Source organism: Mercenaria mercenaria, chromosome 12, assembly GCF_021730395.1.
Source record: "Mercenaria mercenaria strain notata chromosome 12, MADL_Memer_1, whole genome shotgun sequence".
Lineage (NCBI taxonomy): Eukaryota > Metazoa > Mollusca > Bivalvia > Venerida > Veneridae > Mercenaria > Mercenaria mercenaria.
In genome coordinates this window covers 35,063,926-35,078,702 of record NC_069372.1, presented here as the reverse complement: position 1 = coordinate 35,078,702, position 14,777 = coordinate 35,063,926, and the positions used below count along the sequence as shown (strand labels likewise).

Below are 14,777 nucleotides of genomic sequence, written 5' to 3'. Positions count from 1 at the left end.
TGTATTTTTCCCATTGGTCACGTCCGGTAACAAAACATTTACTATACCGCAATTGTTCCGCCTTTACGTAAAGTCTTAGTAATGGTACATAACTTTATCGTTCATAACGCAGAAGAAATTTTAATATATACTAATGAGGTAGCCAGTCCAAATTGTAATGTACTTTGTTAATCCCCCGCCACAAGTGGCGGAGCGTTATAGAAATGGTCTCCGTCCTTCCGTTCGTCTGTCCGTAACACTTCCGTGTCCGCTTCATATCTCCTAAACCCCTAGAAGGATTTTCATGAAACTTGGGTCAAATGATCCCCTCACCAAGACGATGTGCAGAACCCATGAGTCAGCCATGCCGGCTCAAGGTCAATGTCACAACTGAAGGTCAAAGTTTTGCGCCTTCTATTTTGTGTCCGTTCTATATCTCCTAAACCCCTAAAAGGAGTTTTATAAAACTTGGACCAAATGATCACCTCATCAAGACAATGGGCAGAACCCATAAGTCAGCCATATCGGTTCAATGTCAAGGTCACAACTGAAGGTCAAAGGTTTAAGCCTTCCATTTCGTGTCCGCTCTATATCTCTTAAAACCCTTGAAGGATTTTCATCAGACTTGGGTCAAATGATCATCTTATCAAGACAATGTGCAGAACCCATGAGTCAGTCATGTCGACTCAATGTCACGGTCACAACTGGGGGTCATAGATTTGAGCCTTCCATATGTTGTGTCCGCTCTATATCTCCTAAACCTCTCGAAGGATTTTCATCAAACTTTGGTCAAATTATCACCTCAACAAGGCGATGTGCAAAACTCGTGAGTCAGCCATGCCGGTGTAACATTAAATTTTGACCCCGTTGAAAACTGACCCCATGGGTCAAATTTCAAAGGATTACTGATCAATTTTCAACTTTGAAAACTGATCCTACCCGTTGTTTAATGACCCTCCCGCGCGTAAAAACTTGACCGTCGTTGAAAACTGATCAACTAAAGACAGGTCATATTTTAACATTGAAAACTGAACACAATGATCTTACGCAATATGCCTATCACTATACAGATGAAAAATTCATATTTCTTTATTTTTGAAGAACTTTAAGTAATAAACATTTTGTTATACATTCGAGCGTGCCACGAGCTAATAATACATATTTCATCGGCAATAACTATGACTCTGCAGAAACTGGTCAGAAATAGAAGTATAAACACAGTTTCACATCTTTGGATGCTTATTAACAAATTGATCAACTACAGTCGCATCATATTTCAATGTTAAATTCAAAACCTCTCATGATTTGGGACCGTTGATTCGAGTGACAGTACTGACCTGGTTATTTATTACAGATAACGTTATCACTTGTGTGTCGGACAAAAAGAAAGTATTTGTTTTCGTATTTAATGAGAGAAATTGATTGTCTCGTGTAAGGTAAGACACTATATCAGTTTCTGGTGAGCAATTTGGCAAAATATTTGGAAAACATTTCTCTAGTTAGGTCAAACGAAGCATAAAAAGCCTTCTCAGAATATTTAAGATTTTTAAATAATTATCCGAACGGACACCTTTAATTCCAGTCATGTAACCCCGGGCAGTTAACCTAACCAGTGTTCCTGGATTGTGTACCAGTACAAACCATCTCCGCAAGTAGCTGCCAACTTCCCCAAATGAAGCATGAATCAGTGTTGGAGGACGAATGATATCAGACACAATGTCTTTTATCAAATCGTTACGGAGAACATACGATCCCGAGAATCGAACACACGATCCCGCGATCCGTAGACCAACTTTTTCTCATTAATTTATATAGTAAAATAATAATTCTTTGACAGGTAAAACGCCCCAAAAATAAAATTTAGTAAGGAAATCGTTTCAAACATGCGTAAATGTTCATTCATCAGTTAAAAAGTATTTTCGGATGAGTATCCCCCCCCCCCCACTCCCCCAAACACACACACACAACACACCTTCTTTCCGGATATTTTACCTAATCTGGATTAACTTGCATTAGTTCGTGTCAAAACATTATCTCACATGCCACTTTTACCAAGGCAGTCTGAAAGACAGCTAAATCCCCCACCGCTGTTATGGATAGTGAAAGAGTAAACCTTTGACCTTGAGTTCTGGCCTTGACCTTGAACTGACATGGCTGACTCATGAATTCTGCACATTGTCTTGATGAGGTAATTTGACCCTGACCCAAGTTTCACGAAAATCCTTCAAGGGGATTAGGAGATAGAGAGCTCAAACGTTTGACCTTCAGTTGTGACCTTGACCTTAAGGTGACATGGCTGACTCATGAGTTCTTGATGAGGCGATCATATGAACCAAGTTGGATGAAAATCCTTTAAGGGGTTGAGGAGATACAGAGTGGACAAGACATGAAAGGCTCAAACATTTGACCCTAAGTTGTGGCCTTGACCTTGAGCCAGCTTGGTCAATTCTGCACATTGTCTTGATGAGGGGATCATTTGACCTAAGTTTTATAAAATTTCTTCAAGGGGTTTAGGAGATATAGTGCGGACACGAAATGGACGGCTAAAACCTTTGACCTTGAGTTGTGACCTTGACCTTGAGCCACCAAGGCTGACTTATGAGTTCTGCATATTGTCTTGATGAGGTGACCATTGACCCAAGTTTCATGAAAATCCTCCAACGGGATTAGGAGATATGAAGCGGACACAAAAGTGTTACGCACAGACGGACGGACGGACAGAAGGACAGACGGAGATCTTTCCTATAATCCCCACCACTCGTGGCGGGGGATAAAAAATGAGTTCTAAACAAATGTTTAAATGACTACAATAAACAATAAAATATGAGCTAGATACTTAAAATAAATATATTATTTTTTTTTATATTGAGCCGTTTCTAAATGGGTTGAGGCTTTGATGTGAATAGAAGTATTTGATATTACATGTTTCAATTAGCTGTAATTTTGACATTTTACTAACAATATACTTTTCCAAATGAGTAAACATATGTGCGTGTAGTAATTTGAAATGTGTTTGAAAAAGTCTTAGTATTACGCTAGAATATTTGGTAAGTGCATGTTGTCATACAGTTTACAGCTGTATGCAACATCGTGGTACAAATAAAATCTCTCTGACATATCTCTACAAATATTCTTTAAGGGAATCTTTCTTCTTTCAGTTTTATATACGTTCCTTGCTTTTTAACAATTAGAAGGGATCTGTTTTTCTTAGTATTTTATATGCCATCTCTTAGCCTAGCTCCGTTGCGAAATAGTTTATGAAATTAACCGCACTACATTGTTCTTCTTCATTATGTTATATCAAGTAATATATCGCTGCAAAAGTATAGAAAAGTGTTTAATTCAAATAAAGATATACGTATGAATTGATTATTACATAAATACGAGGTTTAGTTCGTATCCACAAGAAAGAAATATACAACATTTAGAATGAGCAAAATATGAGGCGTCTCTCCCGTATGTGTGAACAAGATAAAAAAAGACCTGAAAAGGCATTTATAGTCGGAAGAATTCTAAAGCGATATAATCTAATTATGATCACATGCTTCCTCTTTTTTATAACACTATTTCATAAAAATTGTGTCTTTGTTTGAAAACAGGATGTAAAGTTTACGAAATGTGATATGTCGTTTTAGATGAACCTTGGGAGATAATTTGAACAATCTTGATAGAGGACCACCAGATGATGCTACATAGTTACCAAATATTAAAGCCCTAGAACCAGTGGTTTTGGACAAGAAGATTTCAGTCTAAAGTTCTATCTTTTGGTTACTATGTTCATACAAATTATTCCAACAGTAACCCTTTCTTATATATTTTTTAAAATATAAAACTTTGAGAAGCTCTACATAGCCTAATTGTTTTGTCACCAGATTATTAGAAATTTCGAAAAAGGTGATAAAATTTCATACGTTGCTGAACATGATCAAAATATTTTTACGAATTTAATAGTCCTAATGATGACTTCATAAAACAGTTTGCCCAGGCTTTCATGGTTGACTGATTCGAGCGTTCCATATCCAGAATTTATCTTCTGATATTGTTCTTTAAGAAATATATTATCTTAAGTCTCTGCTAAAATGTGCAAGGTTCGGTCATATTTTCGGATTTATAAGCCGGGCTAATACACTTGGCACTTGCACTATTTTTCAACAGGTAGTTTGCAGCTGATAGACAAATGGACGCAGACGATTCTAGAAACTGTTTAACAAACAGAGTAACCAGTGAAACCTATATACACTTACCAGCAAGAGAGGCAACTGTTTTACCAAGGAGGACAGAAACTATACGTACAGCTTTGAACAAAGTAAAGACAAAACTGAGTTTGACAGATGAGGGAGCCACACCTGTGAACTGGAAATGCATGTTTCTCGTGTTCATTCCCCTGGTATGATTCTGTTTATATCAAATTGCTTATACCTTACTTTTTTAGCTCACCTGAACTTTGTTTAGAGTGAGCTATTAGTAAAGGTTGATGGTCCGTCGTCTGTTGTCCGTCGACATTTTTGCTTAAACATCTTTTCCTCTGAAACTGCTGGTCAGAATTACACCGAATTTTTTGTTTGTTCTGTAGCATCCAGGCATCGTTCTCTCTCAAGTCTGTTTAAATGGTTCCGCTTGTCCCCTTTCAATGTCTGCCAGAGCTGGAAATAGACATTTTTTAAAAATAGACATTTTTTAAAAGACAACACTTCGTGAACCGCTTGATGGACCATCATTACTCTTGGTCTGTAGCATCATTATAATGTCCTTTCCAATGATGATGATGATGATGATGATGATGATGATGATAATACTAAGCGTGCCAAGAATATACTATACTGTAGATTCCCTATAGGTCTACCTATCAATTTCTTTGTTATCTATCTGACACGTGACATTCCGAAATATAACATCGAGTTGCAAAGCATAGTTGTAAATACCTGTACACTACTAGAGCACAAATAAAACCCACTAGAGATAATGTGGCTTAATACATTATTCTTTAATCAAGTTATTAAGTATATATCTGTTTCGTAAATTTTACCACAAACATTTGATAATTTTAGTGTTTTTTTTTTATTTATTAATAACTCCCTTTAAACTTAAAAGGATGTTTCAGCAAATAACTTTTTATTTACGCTACAGTTAGTTAGTTCTTTGCTTTTATGCCCCCGAAGGTGGGCATATTAAAATCGTACTGTCCGTCCGTTAAATTTTAAATTCTTGTCCGGGCTGTAACTCTGCCGTCCATGAAAGGATTTTGAAATTACTTGACATAAATATTTACGTTAATGAGACGACGTGTCATGTGCAAGACCTACACCCCTAGGTCCAAGGTCACAGAAGTTAAACGTTAATAGGGTCTGTTTCGTGTCCGGTTCGTAACTCTGCCATTCATCAAGGGATTTTGAAATTACTTGGCATATAGACGACCTGTCATACGCCAAGGTCAAGGTCACACTTCGAGGTCAAATGTTAACAAGGTCTGTGTTTGTGTCCAATCCATAACTCTGCCATCCATGAAGGGATTTTGAAATACCTTGGCATAAATGTTAACTATAACCAGACAATGTGTCATGTGCAAGAACCAGATCCCTAGGTCCAAGGTCAAGGTCAAACTTAGAAGCCAAATGTTAATAGGGTCAATTTTGTGTTCGGTTCGTAACTCTGCCATTCATTAAGGTATTTTGAAATTACTTGGCATAAATACTCCCCATAACGAGAAAACGTGGCATGCACAACATCCATACCCAAGCTCTAAGGTCAAGGTCACATTTAGAGGTTAAGGTCCACATGGTTTGTTTCTTGTTTGTTTCCATTACTCTTCCATCGATGAAGGGGTTCTAAAATTACTTGGCATAAACGTTATGCACAAGGTACATTTCTCAGAAATTTTGGAAAGCGCCATACAAAAGTTGCAACAGAATGGATTCAATTAGTCTGATAAAAAAACTCTTTTTACTACCACTACTCATTAAGAAACTGTTGATTAAGTTATAAAAAGATATTGACCAAAAACAAAATGATAAGTAAAACATGTGTTATGTATGCGCGCGTGCATGTCTATATAAATTAATGTATGCACTTACATATTTATTCGTGTAAATGCAAAGAGGCATAGGCACAAGTATATATTAGCTTATGCACAAAGTTATGGCCAATATTTTTTACAATTAATTAATGATCCTATTTATATTTACATAAACACCCTACGTTTTGTACTTCTGATGAAGATAGAAAGAAACAAATTGAGCCGCGCCATGAGAAAACCAACATAGTGGCTTTGCGACCAGCATGGATCCAGACTACCAGACTAGCCTGCGCATCCGCGCAGTCTGGTCAGGATCCATGCTGTTCGCTAACAGTTTTCCTGATTCCAATAGGCTTTGAAAGCAAACAGCATGAATCCTGACCAGACTGCGCGTATGCTGGTCGCAAACCCACTATGTTGGTTTTCCCATGACACGGCTCAAATACTAATCTATACTGAAGTATAAAACATTGTGTATGACATTTTTATTTTCTCTCTTTGTCTGTAATGTGTGTCATATCAGACATGATTTATTCAAACAACATGATATGTTCACGGCTGCTAATAGAAAACAACATTAAAACTTCAAGATTTAAGTTTTATTTCATATAATGTTATACAAGTTTGTATATTAATACAAAAATATGACAAAGTACAATATAAATCATATATCACAGTCAAGTTTGATAGGACTACCTTGTGAGTTAAATAAATATGTATTTCAGGGATGTGCCTAATTATTTTCAAAAATAATTAATTAATTCCAGTTACATTGAGAAAATTGCTAATTAAATTAAATTAAATTACAAACCTTTTTCAAAAAGTAATTAATTTATTACAAATATTTTGCCAAAAGTAATTAATTATAATTAATTGATTTACCTCTAACAATTCAGTCATTTGCAAAACAATTTTTATTATTCAACATAATTAATTACCATAATTATTTATAATTCAAAGCTTTTTTGACAAAATGTACATAAAAGCAGCAAATCAAACAATACATGCATGTTAATATCAGGAAATGTCAGTAAGAAAGCATATTGAAATTAAGTCAGATGAGTGATAAAATTTGAAGTGACTTGTAGACTGCCATTTATTCCCTTGAGCAGTGTCTGCATTTTGCTTGAACATTTCCACTAGTATCCTTTGGAAGGATAAAATCTTTGAGAGCTGATGCATTCATGATGTGCACTATGTGCACGATAGAATGACAAGTATCAATATCAGTTTTTCTGTACAATCCTAATTATTTAGCTGGGCAGATTAAGTCAATTATTCGGGAAAATACTGCATTTGGTGATGCAAGCATGTGTACTTGTCTGAGTTTCCTTCATTCAAAAAACCCGTTAGCCACTTGAAAATTTAATATACGGCCATTTTTCATGATGGCCCCCACAGGAAGTTGATTTTTGACTTGAACAGACCTAAACCGAGTTCTTTTTGTCAATTTTGAGGAAAATATATCCTTTAAGGTGTTTTGAGTGTGCAAAACCTATTTTTGAGACGCAATAAGACTGGTTTCAAAATCCAATATGGCGGTTTTTTTTCAAGATGGCCGCCGTTTTATATGAAAGAACTAGTTTGCCATTAATACTGTCGTTCCTAGTTGAATCAGTTTTAATGTTATAGTCGAATAACATATTTAGAGTGTTGAAGGACAGTTTTTGTCTCGCCTGTGACTTTAGGAACTGACGACGAACTAATGCGTAGCTTTTCCGGCGGGACGGTAATGACGACGGCGGCGATAGCGTCAACGTTATGTTTGTATGTCAAGTCCTTTTCTCAGAAGCTACTCTGTTTATTGGGTTAAAACTTCACACATGCCTTTGTGTTCATTAGGCGCTGTACCAGGCCAAGTTCCATAACTCTGACAGATTTTAACAGAATTATCTCCCTTTTTAACTTACAATTTTCAACGTTAGGTCTTCGTATTAAGTATTTTTCTCAGAAACTGTTAGGTTTATAGCGTTTAAACTTCACATGCGCCTCCATGGTCATTAGGCACTGTACAAAGCTAAGTTCCATAACACTGACATGAATGTTAACAAAATTACCCCCCTTTCAAAATTGGAAATTGTAACGTTAAGTTTTTCTGTCTCTACATGGAATGTTATTCAGTTATGTCCCTTTACGGCCGTCACTGCTGGTAAGAACTTGTGGTCCAGCTTTATATAACGCAGATATTTTTAAAATTAAAGTGTATATAGCATTCCACGTAGACACATCAATTTTAATAAACAGAAGACCTGCTTTGTGTCATAGGTAAAACAATGCAGATCTACTGTACTTGTTTTCTCTGGAAAGCATGTCTCAAGAGTTTATATTTTTGCCAAATAGTTGTCACATTTGCAGCTGTATAAATCCATAAACGGAAGTCCTAAACGATTGCATTTTACACCTAGAACAACATTGTTTTACATGCACATTTGGTGTCAGTTCTTTACAGCTATTTGCAACTGGTAGGTTGTTGTCCAGTACATCTGCCAAAGGTCACATTGTTTCTTCCATCCCCATTCAGCAGGATTTTCGACTTCCATTTGGCAAACAATGCCTGTCCCCCATATCCAACCAGCTTGTTATGCAGCACGCGTTGTGTGTTTGGCAAGGGCTGCTTGTGTTTGGCCAAGAGCATCATATGACATCTGTTTCGGGCAAATATGTCCAGTCTGACGCCATTAATATCTGCTATAGAACTTGGCCTGTCAAGGGCTGGTTGTGTTGGGCCAAGAGCATCATATGACATCTGTTTTCGGGCAAACATGTCCAGTCTGACGCCATAAATATCTGCTATAGAACTTGGCCTGTCTTACATAAAGATGACAAGCTTTTCATGAATCGCCTTGTCGTCATTAGATATCACTGGCTGATATACACCTAAAATCTTAAAGACATCTGTCACTTCCGAACAAAGTTCCAAGTTTATCAAACAGTCTTTTTACCTTTCCCCCGGAATCCTGACACTACATCAAAACCTGTAAACGCATGAAAGACAGCAATACCTTTTGCTTTCTCATGGCCAATTGATTTAATGACATCATTTCTCGGAATCCATCTTAAATTTGTTCCATGTCCGAAGGCTACCCACAGTTGTTCATTTGTTTGTTTGTTTTGGGTTTAACGCCATTTTTCAACAGTATTTCAGTTATGTAACGGCGGGCAGTTAACCTAACCAGTTTTCCTGGATTCTGTACCAGTACAAACCTGTTCTCCGCTAGTAACTGCCAACTTCCCCACATGAATCAGAGATGGAGGACTAATGATATCAGACACAATGTCGTTTATCAAATAGTCACGGAGAACATACGCCCCGCCCAAGGATCGAACGCACGACCCCGTGATCCGTAGACCAACGCTCTTACCTACTGAGCTAAGCGGGTAGGCACAGTTGTTCAAGGCCGCGATCTTTCAGTTCAGAAAATACATGAATAGCGATAGCAACTAAATCTGTGTCTGTAGCTTTACTGGCAAGCTCTTTATGACCCTTCACAACACCATGCATGCACAACCATCCATATATTGAATTCCTAATGACTGCATGGCGTCAGACCTTCAAGCCTTATTCTCCTGATTGCATACAGTCTTTTGCTCTCTGGTCAAAATTACAGTTATTTGTGTGTGCATTTCAACATGCCTGTCGGCCGAAAAATAAAAAGATCAGTCTTGTTATCAGTATCCCACAAGAAACTGCACCAATTGGGTAGGATTTTCCTGTTGCTAGTAACCCTTCGTCTAGCGCCATGACCTCATTTTGTTTTTGTTGTCATCGCTTTTCATGTGTTTTCTGAGCTGGAAGGGCTTGGTTTTGTACAGCTGTGTGTAGCCTTCAAACAGGGAACAAATTTGAATTGGATTCCCATACATGATGTCATTCAATCATTCGGCCATGTCAATCTGTATTGTAAAGTTTCCGGGGAAAGGGTATAAAGGCTGTTTGTAGAATGTTTGCCGGGAAGTGACAGATGTCTTTGAGAACCAAGGAGTATATCGGACAGTGATGACTAATGAGGAATAGATGGTTCTTGAAATGTTTGTCATCTTTATTGTGTCAGACTGGATATGTTTGCCCCAAAACAGAGGTCATATGATGTTATTCCCCCAACTCAAGCAGCCTTTGCCGAACACACAAAGCGTGCTGCATACTTAGCTGGTTGCATATGGGGACAGGCACAGTTTTACCAAATGGAAGTCGAGAATCCTGCTGAATGGGAATGTGAGAAACATGGTGACCTTTGGCAGATACACTGGACAACAACCCTCCAGTTGAAAATAGCTGTAAAGAACTGACCAAATGTGCATGTAAAAGAGAATGTTGTGGTAGGTGTAAATGCAATTGGATTCCCGTGTACAGATCTATACAGCGGCAAATGTGACAACTATTTGGCCAAAATATAAAATTTTGAGACATGCCTTCCAGAGAAACAAGTGCGGTAGATCTGCATTGTTTCACCTATGACAAAAGCAGGTCTTTTGTTTATCAAAACCGATGTGTCTACGTGGATTGTTACACACACTTTGATTCTAAAAATGTCTGCCTTTTATAAAGTTTGACTACAAAGTCCAGTCAAGCAGTGACGGCCATAAAGGGACATAATTAAAATATATTCCATTTAGAGACACAAAAACTTATCTTTAGAATTTCCAGTTAAGAAAGGGGCTATTTTTTTAAAAAAAATCATGTCAGAATATGAAACTTTGCTTTGTACAGTGCCTAATGACCATGAAGGCATGTGTGAAGTTTCAACCTAATTAAGACAATTGTTTCTGAGAAAAAAACTTAATACGAAGACTTAACGTTGAAAATTCAAATGTTTTAAAGGGGGGTAATTTTGTTAAAATGTATGCCAGAGTTATGGAACTTGTCTTTGTACAGCGCCTAATGATTACAAAGAAGTGTGTGAAGTTTCAATCCAATAAACAAAGTAGTTTCTAAGAAAAAAAAATTGACATACAGCCTTAACGTTGACGTCACCATCGCCGTCGTCATTGCCGTCCAGTCGGAAAAACTACGCCTCTGTCCGCCATCAGTTTTAAAACTCGCAGGCGAGACCAAACTGTCCTTCAACACTCTAAATATGTTATTTGTCCATAACATTAAAATTGATTTGACTAGGAACGTCAGTGTTAATGGCAAATTAGTGCTTTTCACATGAAACGGCGGCCATCTTGAAAAAAGACGCCATATTGGATTTTGAAACCAGGCCCCATGTTCACAAAACATTTTCAGTCTCAGCTGAGTTTGATAATGAAACTTAATTTCTCATTTATATCTAAATAGCATGTTTAACCCAAAATTTTCAGTTAATAATTATTTTAAAGTGATTATTCCATATTGATGGTCAGTCTCATTTGGAATTTAAGCTTGAAGTTTTCGTAAAACTGATATTTAAATTTCAAACTCAAACTCAGCTGAGATCGAAAAATGTTTTGTGAACATGGGGCCAGTCTTTTGAGTATCAAAATTAGGTTTTGCACACGCAAAGCATCTTAAGAGATATTTTCTCTCAAAATTGACAAAAAATAAACTCTGCATAGGTGTGTTGAAGTAAAAAATCAGCTTCCTGTGGTCGCCATCTTGAAAAATGGCCGCCATTTTGAATTTTCAAGTGTCTAACGGGCTTTTTGAAAAAAGTAGGCTCAGACGAGTACACATGCCAAATTTCACGCTTGCATCACCAAATGCAGTATTGTTTCAGTTATCTGCCTAGCTAAAGGGTTAATGACTAAAATGTTCACTCAGTGATCACACTTAACAGAACTGAATAGGGATTATACACATCTAACATCTGATTGTTGATACAACAATACCTGTCAACTATTTACTGCCATTGTTAAAATTTCACTCGTCCATTGATAAGTTAAAGAGCCAAAGTAATGGAAAGTAATTAGATTTAATTGACAATTACAACTCAAATCTAAGTCAGTAATTAATTAATTTCAATTACTTTAAATTAGTTTCTGCTTAGTTATTCATTATTTTCAATTATATCAAAATTTGTAATTAATTATAATTAATCAAATTATAATAATAATTAGGCACATCCCTGATGTATTTTATCATACTCATGTTATTTTATATTTCAGTTTTCCAGTTCATTGAATATAGCATTCATATCCTCATTTCTACCGGAAATGATCCTGGTAAGTGCAATAAATGATCCCGGTACATGCAAATAAATGATCCTGGTAAGTACAGTGCAAGTGCAATAAATGATCGTAGTAAGTGCTATAAATGATCCTGGTAAGTGCGTTAAATAATTAAAGTGCAATAAATGAACCTGGTAAGAGTATGTGCTTTAAATGACTCTGGTAAGAGCAATAAATAAATGATCCTGTGTAAGTGCAATAAATGATTCTGGTAAGGGTAAATGCACTAAATGATCCTGGTAAGTGTTGTAAATGATACTGGCAAGTTTGATAAATGATCCTGGTAAGTTAAGTGAATGATCCTGATAAGAGCAATAATTAATCCTGGCAAGTGCAATAATTAATCCTGACAAGTGCAATAATTAATCCTGGTTAGTGCAATAAATGATCATGGTAATTGTGATAAAATGATCCTGGCAAGTGCAATATATGATCATAGTTTCTTAGTTGTCTATTGATAATCCATTTATATACAATAATCCCTATAATACTCGATCGCTGCGGTCTTTTTCAATGTTTCATTATCAAAATACAGGGCACGAGAGCACAAATGCTTAATAGCGCTCAGAACTGTTTCGCGGTCACCATCTAATAACATCGAAAATGAAAAATATACCTAGAAATTCTGGATTTTTACTCTGGCCTTTTATTATTTAAGTCATATGGATATAAAGATTTTGTCTAGGGATACTCTGGATATTAACTCTTTCTTTTATTATTGCAGGCATTTGGATATATAGAGATGATAATGAATTTTACTCTTGCATGTTATTGAGACATCTGCATATTAAGAGACTGGTTACAAATACTCGGGACTTTCACTCAATTCCTATTATTGCAGATATTTGGATATATAGAGGCTGGTAAGGGAGACTCTGGATTTTTACTCTTGCATTTCATTGTTGCAGACATTTGGATATATATATTCATAACGCTCTGTTTGACTTCAGTCGCGACGGAGGATCGGAACTAGTTCGCCAAAAACAGTGAAAAATAAAAATGATAATCTACTGTTTCAAAACTGTGGATTATCATTTTTACTTCACAGAGAAAACTCTATAATTCACTGGAAAAGATAAAATAAATAGAGGATATTTGTTTGTTTTAGTGTAAGATCGAAATATATTTCACCGAGTGAACACTATAATGCAATATTTTCACGAGTGGCGCAGCCACGAGTGAAAAAGTAAATTATGGTGTTCACTCGGTGAAATATATTTCGATCTTACACTAAGACAAACACATTTTCTATTTATTTTATGCATTTTTAATGGTTTAAACCAAATTATATCCAGTTTGTCCACGCAACGTCACGTGCATCATAATACCGTGACGTCAGAATATCTTTGTAGAAAAAATGTAAATAGTTCTATTATGTTTCCTGATTTGTTTTACATTTATTTATAAAAGAATTTAAATATTTATGATCCTGTTATTATCTTTATACATTTATACCTTTACGAACGTACATTTTGCATGGAATTTTCTTTTATTTATAATTCATATTCTTTCGCATTCAAGTGTAGTTCCGTACCAGTGAAAAATAAAAATGATATTTTCACTGTTTGAAACAGTGAAAATATCAATTTTATTTCACTGATAAATTTCAGTATTCCACTGAAGAGCATAAAATAAAAGAGTCTTATAAGGAACACTGGATTTTCACTCTTGCATTACATTATTGCAGACATTTGGATATAAAGAGCCTGGTAAGGATCACTCTGGCTTTTTACTCTTGCATTTAATTTTTGTAGACAATTTGATATAAAAAGACTGATAAGGGACACACTGGACTTTTATTCCTGCATTTTATTATTGCAGACATTTGGAAATCAAGAGTCTAATAAGGGACACTTGATTTTCATTATTGCATTACATTATTGCAGACATATGGATATCAAGAGCATAATAAGGGACACACCCTGGATTTGTACTCTTGCATTACATTATAGCAGACATTTTGATATAAAGAGCCTGATAAGGGACAATGTGGATTTTTACTCTTGCAATATATTATTGCAGACATATAGATATCAAAGGCCTGATCAAGGACACTCTGGATTTTTACTCTTGCATTACATTATTGCAGACATTTAGATATCAAGGGCCTGATAAAGGACACTCTGGATTTTTACTCTTACATTACATTATTGTAGGCATTTAGATATCAAGGGCCTGATAAAGGACACTCTGGATTTTTACTCTTGCATTACATTACTCTGGATTTTTACTCTTGCATTACATTATTGCGGACATAAAGATCTCAAAGGCCTAATAAAGGACACTCTGGATATTTACTCTTGCATTACATTATTGCAGATATATAGATACCAAGGGCCTGATGAAGGACACTCTGGATTTTTACTCTTGCATAACATTATTGCAGACATTTAGATATTAAGGGCCTGATGAAGGACACTCTTGATTTTTACTCTTACATTACATTATTGCAGACATTTAGATATTAAGGGCCTGATGAAGGACACGCTGGATTTTTACTCTTGCATAACATTATTGCAGACATTTAGATATTAAGGGCCTGATGAAGGACACTCTGGATTTTTACTCTTGCATAACATTATTGCAGACATTTAGATATTAAGGGCCTGATGAAGGACACTCTGGATTTTTACTCTTA

General features: G+C 36.0%; 1 protein-coding gene across 9 annotated transcripts in view; it reads left to right on the top strand.

Moving 5' to 3' along the window:
• LOC123534983 (uncharacterized) overlaps positions 1-14,777 on the top strand; it is a 76,633-nt gene that overhangs the window by 41,545 nt on the left and 20,311 nt on the right. For 4 of the 9 annotated variants that reach the window (XM_053519618.1, XM_053519619.1, XM_053519621.1 and 1 more), the window contains 3 exons: positions 4,135-4,366; positions 12,077-12,133; positions 13,750-13,848. In XM_053519618.1, the coding sequence (XP_053375593.1) occupies positions 4,157-4,366; positions 12,077-12,133; positions 13,750-13,848 (366 nt within the window). In that variant the 5' untranslated portion in view covers positions 4,135-4,156. Of the gene's footprint in view, positions 1-3,614; positions 3,747-4,134; positions 4,367-12,076; positions 12,134-13,749; positions 13,849-14,777 lie in introns of all 9 variants that reach the window. The other 5 variants (XM_053519623.1, XM_053519620.1, XM_053519625.1 and 2 more) reach the window with 4 other exon arrangements.